This window comes from Psammomys obesus, unplaced genomic scaffold (assembly GCF_907164565.1).
Source record: "Psammomys obesus unplaced genomic scaffold, mPsaObe1.curated_primary_1811, whole genome shotgun sequence".
Lineage (NCBI taxonomy): Eukaryota > Metazoa > Chordata > Mammalia > Rodentia > Muridae > Psammomys > Psammomys obesus.
In genome coordinates, this window is record NW_026585609.1 from 8,390,970 (window position 1) to 8,399,422 (window position 8,453).

Here is an 8,453-nt window from a genome sequence, read left to right on the forward strand (position 1 = left end):
CTCTTCTCTTCTCTTCTCTTCTCTTCTCTTCTCTTCTCTTCTCTTCTTTCCTTTCCTTTTCTCTTCTTTCCTTTTTTCAGTCTAATAAAGAAGAATTCTGAAACCTTTAAAAGTAACAAAAGTGTCTAAAGAAACACCAACTGTCCTAGAGAATAAAATCTTAAGGAAATGAAATGTATACATTGAAACAATATTCTCTGGGCCCAGCTTTTTTGGTTCTGTTGCTCTACTTGTGAAGTTCCTGTTCCTATCAGGTCTTTCTGTCTCCCTTTTCTTCCATAAGGATTCTGGCACTCTGCTCAAAGTTTGGCTATGAGTCTCAGTATCTCCTTTGATATCCTGGTGGGTAGAGTATTTCAAAGGTCTCCTGTGGAAGGCTCCTGTCCTGTTTCTTTTCTTCTCCTACTTCTGATGTCTATCCTGTTTGCCCTTCTGAGTGATGTTTTACCCTCTTCCCTAGGATGTTTAGCTTCTTTAGGACTATAGCTTTTAGTATGTTTATTCTATATTATATGGCTAATATCTACTTGTAAGTGGATATATACCATATGTGTCTTTTAGCTTCTGTGTCACCTCACTCAGGATGATCTTTTCTAGTTCCCACCATTTGCCTGTGAATCTCAAGATTTCCTTGTTTTGTTTTTTTGTTTGTTTGTTTGTTTAACCACCCTGTATGTGCCCGACCTCGTCTGATTTCCTTGTTTTTAATTTCTGAGTAATATTCCATTGTACAAATATACCACACTTTCTCTATCCATTCCTCTGTTGAGGGACGTCTGGGTTGTTTCCAGATTCTGTCTAATACAAATAAAGCTGTTATGAACATAGTTGAGAAGATGCTTTTATTGAATGGTAGGGCATCTTTTGGGTATAAAGCTGGGCCCAGGGGGGCCTGCAGAGACCAATACTCCAACCAAGGACCATGCATGGAGAGGACCTAGACCTCCTGCTCAGAGGAAGCCCATAGACTGCTCAGTTTCCAAGTGTGTTCTCTAGAAATGGGGGCATGGGCTGTCCCTGATGTGAACTCAGTGGCCGGCTTTTTTTTATCACCTCTGCCCAGCCTTGCCAGGCCACAGATAAAGACAATGCAGCCAGCCCTGATGAGACCTGATAAGCTAGGGTCAGATAGAAGGGTAGGAGGTCCACCCCTATCAGGAGACTAGTGGAAGGGCATAGATGGAGAAGAGGGATAGTGGGTAGGACTGGGAGGAGATGAGGGAGGAGGCTAGAGTGGGGATACAAAGTAAATACACTGTAATTAATTAATTAATTAAAAAAGAAAATTCTTCAGTCAAAAGAGAAGAAAAATAGAGTGAACTACTATAGAGAAGTGGCAAAAAAAAATACTCTTCCTCTTGCAGAAGGTGTTTTAATTGTCTTAGATATGTCCAGCATCTAATGCAACAAGGCAGGAACAGTTGTCGATCAGGGGAGGAAGTCTCTTCCTGCAAAAAAAGTTGCAGAGGAAGCGAGAGGGTAGTAGGGGTGGGAATGAGTAAACCAGACTGTGTGTTTCTGAAAAATGTAAAAAAAAAAAGAAAAAAGAATTACATTAGTTAAAGAAAAAGAGGAAATCTCACTTTTTCTATTCTTATTTTTTTCTGATTACTTTGGGCACACTGTCACAGCTGAACTCCAAGCTAAAAGCTTTTTTCTTCTTTGATGTAGTGATAATCAGAGGCGTGAGTTTCAGATTCCAAACACTTCAGACATAAAAAAATATCTAGTGTTGTCTAGAGAAAAATAGAATTTATAAAAGAAATAAAGTTGACGTCTAGGCCTCTTTTAGGACAGGGCTGAACACTGGTCAGAGCCAGGACAGTCATGGTTTCCTACCAGTCTCAGGAGTATCCATCGCTCTTTCCTTCATCTCCATTCATCTCTCTTGGTGGACTGCACACACCAGTTTGGGGTCTGGTACTTGGACTGTGTCTGTGTCTCCAGAGATTTCTGAAGGATGTGCTTTTTATGCTATAGAACTGGTTGAAGGGCAGATGCCTGTCGCCTGCCATCCAGCCCCTATGCCTAGTCAGGAGGATTCAGAATACAAGGCCAAAGGTGAAACTATCAAAATCCTGTAAAACTTCACACATGTAGGATTTGAACAGCACATTCATTTTAGGCAGAAATCTACAATGTTAAAAGCACATTTTCAGCAGTTTGTATCAGGGACTTCTGTAACATTTTTAGAGACCACTGCCCTTTGTTTCCATGCTATGCAAAATTATAATTAGTATGGGGTGTGCTCTTTTCACAACGATGATTTTCTTGCTTTGTTTTGTTGACTCAAGGGTGTTCATTCCCCTGGAAGCCCATTGTGATACCACTCGGAGTCCTTTGTTCTCTTCTGTTGGTAACTGTCGCAGTGTTGGTGACGCACAGTGAGTAGCTGGGATACATCTCCTGTGCCTTTCTGCCTAAGTAATGGCTTTAGTTAGACACTAATTATGCAGTTAACACACTCTGTCCTGCCTGTAAGCAGGGCATGTGCCAGATAGCACTGGGCTTCGGGATGTTTTCTCCCTAATACAGCAGTGTTGTGTTGTATAACATACCTGTTTCTGTTAGCTCTGGAGCTGTTGAGAGCTGCCTTGTTCTGTCTCACAGCCATGTTCCTCTTGGAGACATGGTGATAGTCTGCTTTCTGACCTCAGGTCACTGTGAATCTTAGGTAAACATTGAATGAGGAAGAGCTGTATAAAAGAAAAGACTTTCTTTTCATTTCCCTCATTGTGTATTGTGGGCATGGTTAAGTGAAAGACTTCATCTGTACAGGGACATTAAAGTTTAAGCTTTATTGGATTTCTTCACATTTTTACAGGAAATCACTCCCTGGCTATGCTAAAACATAGGTCCATATCTGGATCTTTCGCAGTCCATCTGCCTCAGTTAGAACTGTGCCATCTTATAATATTTTTTAGTTCAAATTTTTATGGTGTGTTAAGTATTCACTGATAATTTTTCTTAGATATTTATTTGTAAGTTTGTGCTATGAAAAACAAAGCAATTGGAAGTTACTTCACCATAAATACTATTCCACCATAATTTTATTCAGTTGTATTATTTATTTCTATTTTTTTTTACCTATACAAGAAACTTGATGTTTCCATTTCTGTAGTCAGTTAATTGAGGTGTTAATTTCTAAATGTTAAACCACCAATTACAGTGATGATAAGTGTTGGCTGTCTACACGAAGCTTTTTTTTCTAATCTTAAATTTCAAAATTTACTCCTTATGAATATTTTTGGTATTATATCTGCTGCTAATTTTAGTTTTTCAGTATCATCAAGAAAAACATAAGCTGCAGGAAAGTCTAAACAACCTCCATTATAACTACAGCACCGTGCAAAATGAGAACAACTTAAAGGAAGAGAAGCTGAGAAATAAGTCTAGAGAGTGTGATGACCTCAAAGATGAGCTGGACTCCCTCAAGAGAGAAAGGAACAGATGCTATGGGAAAACCAAGACTATTTTAAATTGTTCACAGTACAGAGGTATGGAGGGGACTGTGAATTCAGAATTGCGTTATTTTGTATTGTTTCTTCTCCAGAAGCTTTGAAGTCCAGTCAGCAGCTCACAATTCTGATGATCTCTGGGTTAATGGTTTGGGATTTCCTTATCTCATGTAGGGGTCTAGAAAACTGGAAATCCCTTTCTGGATTAGGAGAATCTTATAGTTTTTGGAAATCAGTGGCCATTCTGGCTTCCTTCCTGTCCTCATGATATGGAATCACAAGTCAGCACAGTTGACAGTTCAGATCCTTGTGGTTTATGGGAAAATCTGAGTTTTCACCTTTGTTACTGACAGAATATGGAAGTTTTTAGTGAAAGTATATTTACCAAATTTTTAAGCTAAAGTGTACTTAGAGAATTTATATGGACACAGTCATAGAAATAATTGTGTATGTGTTTTCCTTCTGAACTGTAATGAGAGTGTTGGCCTGTTTGTGACAAAGGGATCCTCTCTGGAGTGCATATGAGAGCTTCATCATGCTTTCCACACTCTGACATCCTGTCAGTGACACAGTGAATGAGTCTGGAAAGATAAAAATATGAAGTGTTACAAGGAAGCGTTCTTGCTCTTCTTATGACTGGCTGTGTTTAAATGACCTTATCACTTAAATGGTCCTATCATTCATTATTAAACATTTTTCAGGACTTAGAGTTTACAAAGAGCTCCTGCATGTGGTCTCACTGGGCTGTGATAGTAGGGTGTGGCAATCCTCATTATTCGAGCACTAATAGTTTTAAAACTGCTACATCATAAAATATGTTACAGAAAAAGAAAAGGCTTCCCCAATATCTTTGAAGTGTTTCAGACACACGGAAAATGTTTTGTGTCATTATTTTAACATGACTTCATCATCTGTAATTGGTACCATAATGCTGAAATCCCCATGATTATAAATTTGAGGGCAATCTGGACATCCGAGCACATTCCAGTCCAGCCTGAGCTACATGGTGATACCTCTTCACAGAAAAGCAGAAGTTGGAGATGAAGTTTGGCAATAGAGCACAGCCATTGCAGCACCTCACTAAACAAAACAATCATAGTGACATTTTATTGCTGCATAACCCGCACACATTTTACTGTATTCAACTTGACACATGGGTATGTGGGCATATCCTTGAAGGAATCAACACAGTCAGGAGGACAGACTCTCATCATCTAAAGCTCCTCTGTGTGCCTCGTTTCTGTTAAGATGAAATTATTTTTTTCAGAGCTTAACATCTTATTTTATTTGAGCTTCATAAATGTGTTATTAAATTCTTAAATTAATGGCTAACATAAGGAATATATTTGCCTTTCTATATTTTTAAATGAGAGAAAATATAGATTTATATAGAACTGGTTTTCTTTACTCATTTCTATTTTACTCCTCTCCCTTTCATCTTTTATTAATTCAGTGTATTTTATTAAATTTTTATTTTTTATATTAAGTACAGTTTGTTTACCTTGTATCCCAGCTATAGCCCCCTCCCTTATTCTATTGAAATCCCTCTCCCTCCCCAAAGACTGCCTAGCAGTATAGTAAAGCTATGCTGAGACTCATGGCCAAACTTTGGACAGAGTACAGGGAATCATATGAAAGGAGAGAGAGTTAGTAAGATGTGGAGAGAACAGGAGCTCCACAAGGACCAAATATATCTGGGCACAGGGCTTGTCTGAGACTGATTCTCCGACCAGGGACCAGCATGGATATAACCTAGAACCCCTGCTCATATGTGGCCCATGGCAGCTCAATATCCAAGTGGCTTCCCTAATAAGGGGAAAAGGGACTGTCTCTGGCATGAAATCTGCAGCTGGCTCTTTGACCTCCCCACCCCCCGTGGGAGGAGTAGCCTAGCTAGGTCACAGAGGAGGATATTGCAGCCAGTCCTAGTGAGACCTGATAAGCTAGGGTCAGATGGAAGGGGAGGAAGATAAGATTATTTAACAGAGCCCTTAGCACACTCCAAGTGCACTGTAGCATATGGGCCCCTGTGGACACAGTGCATTACTACAGATCTAAGTTCTGTCCTTCAAGTAACTGCCTCTGAGCAGCAAGTTCTCGTCCCCTTCCCTCCAGCCCCTGGGAGCTCACAAGTTCCTGCTTCTTAGCATTGGGCTGTGTTAAAAATCTCATGGGTGGAGTCAGAAAAGACAGTCTGAGCCTGGTTTGTTTTGCTTTGCACAGTATCCTCAAATTCATCCATGCTGGTCACATAGGTCAGCATCTCTCTTTGGGGGCTTGGGTGTGAGGCATGGTTTCATTCTGTAGTCCAGGCTGTATAGCTAAGGCTGGCATGGAAGTCACCACTTAGCCTAGGCTGGCCTCAACCTGGTGGTGATTCTCCTGCCTCACTCTTTGGAGTGCTCAGGTTATAATTAGAAGTCATCACGCCCAGCCGATTTATTTCTTCTTAAAGGATAACTAGTAATCTTCTGGGTGCATTTGCTACATTTTCTCTACTGGTTCATCCACAAAGGACACTCAGGTTGTTTCCATGTCTCCACTGTGATAAACAATGCTGCCCAGTGCATTGATGTTCAGGGGCCTCTCAGCATTCTAGAATCTCAGCTTCTGAGAGCTGCCAGATTTTATGTAGTTACAGATGTTTCATAGCTACATTGCTCTAATAACAAAATAACAGAAAATAAGAAGGTTAGTCATTCACCTTTTCTGTTGTAGGCAAACGTGTTGAAGGACACTGGTTCTGCTGTGGTATAAAATGTTATTATATCATCAAGGAAGCGAAACGGTGGACGGAATGTAAACAGACCTGCCAGGATTGCAGCTTATCACTCTTGAAGATAGATGATGACAGTGAAAGGGTACAGTTGACAATTACTTGTCCCTTTATTCTCTTAGACTCTCCCGCTCTAGCTCTTGGGTAGTGAGATACTAACCCCTGGCATTTTTAATTTTGAAAGAGAGACCTTTATGGTTACGTATTGTTTTCCTGTAATGTGAGCAAAACTGTGCAGTGAGAGTCCCAGGCGACTCCCTCCTGCTCCACACTTAGTGCCAGGACACGGGGTCTGTTAAGAGGAGATTTGTTACTGCAGGGACAGTGTGTCCTTCAGTCTTCTCCCTTTCTTGGGGGTCCGCAAGAAAGTCCCTCGGGGAAGCCTGGCTTTCGCTGATGGAGTTTACCCCTCTGGTATAGCACATCATGTGACTGACAGTTCGTTATCTCCATGGAGTGCTAACTAAAACCCCACAGGCCACTGTCTAGAATTTGCTCTTTGGAACCCAGAAGTGAGACAGTCAGAGATGAGTAATTGGATGACAACAGAGAACGTAGTTGCCCTCTGGGACTAACTGGAAAATGGAAATGATATGAAAATTATGGAAATGAGTGGTATTACCAGTTACCCTCATGGTGGTTTTCACTGAAACCGTCTGTAATATTGACTTCCTATTTTTCTTATGTTTCGTAACAAGATATCTATCTTTAGAAATGAATACTGAAAAGAAAATAAGGTTGCCAAGATGGTGATATTTTCTGTTTAAGTTATTACAAAAAATCTCTTCAAATATAGAGACTTTTTTTCCTAGCGAAATTATTACAAGATCACCTTGAAAACTTTGTTACTCAGAACATAGTTCAATATTTGTACACCAATTTAATACGTATTTAAATAACAACATAAAATGATTTTAATGTCAAATAATAATGTAATTTTCCATTTGAAGCAGCATGCATAGTAAAATTTAAACCCATATTTTAAAATATATTCAGTAACTTAATTAGACATCATGTCACTGAGATGTCTCATGTAAGACACTCTAAATACCACCAAACATCTGTCCATCTCCTCCTCAAGTTCTGTCACTTCTGGATCTTAGCAAGAGAAAGGCTTTCTCTCTGCAACATGGAGCTCAATGTATAGATTTTCACAGAGGATTTTTTTATCTTGTAAGTTTTCTTTGACGAAAGGGCATTACTTCCCATATGAACACTTCTACATGCTTCCGTAGTCTTTGAACAAGTTGAATAATTTTAAATTTGAAATAATTTCACATTTGAACAATTTCAACGAATTTCAGAAATTGTTTAATGATCCGTGTATGCGGTTTGCATTTATGAGCCTTAAGGTGGAATATTGTGAGATCAAGCATAGCCTTGGTTACATAGTGAGACTTGCTCTGAGAAACACAGTCACAAATCATGTCATGAACCCAGCCTCTCAGGATACCCGAGGTTTTGTTTTTAAATAACTTATTAAAGTGACATCAGTTTGATATCCATAGGCTTCTAGTGGGGAGTCCCTTCAGAAAATGAGCATAGTGGAACTTAGCATTGGGAGGACAGGACATAGGAATGCTGGGGCCTTTTCCTGGTTGATCTTTTCTCATCGAACAAACAGAAACTTTATCATAAAGACATGTTGTTGCCTTCACAGAAGTTCCTTCAGCTACAGATTTATCCAGAAAATTACTGGATTGGATTGTCATATGTTTGGAAAGAAAAAGAGTGGACATGGATTGACAATGGCCCATCTAAACTGTGAGTTTCTGGGACCCTTCACACTGGGGCAGGGGTGGTGAGGATTGTGTACAAAGGCTTTTTTCCCCATTCACATGGGTTTCCTCATTTTTTTATGGGCTCATGGTAAGAACAAGATGCATAAGGCAGTGTCTCAGCAAGTGTTAGACAGGGAAGATGTATGATCAAGGCGTTGACTAAAAGTGGCTTAATACTGTGTACATCTCAGGATTGTGTGTGCCCGGATGCACAAGGCACAATCAAATCAACAGCTCAAGATGATGTAAAGTGACTAAATCATCATGACAGATACAATGAGGATGAGTATCTCAAATACTCATATGACATTTTTACTGTAGTTTGCTTACATAATTGCTTGTTATTTATAAATATAAGAACATATTTATACACACACATAAACTCCATCTATCTATCTATCTATCTATCTATCTATCTATCTATCTATCTATCTATCT

At 39.5% G+C, this 8,453-nt stretch overlaps 1 protein-coding gene across 1 annotated transcript in view; it reads left to right on the forward strand.

Annotated features, from left to right (window-relative positions):
- Positions 1-8,453, forward strand: part of LOC129679658 (killer cell lectin-like receptor 5) — a 45,499-nt gene that overhangs the window by 20,837 nt on the left and 16,209 nt on the right. Inside the window, exon 5 of the mRNA XM_055610988.1 lies at positions 7,895-7,998. Within this exon, the coding sequence (XP_055466963.1) occupies positions 7,895-7,998 (104 nt within the window). The remainder of the gene's footprint in view (positions 1-7,894; positions 7,999-8,453) is intronic.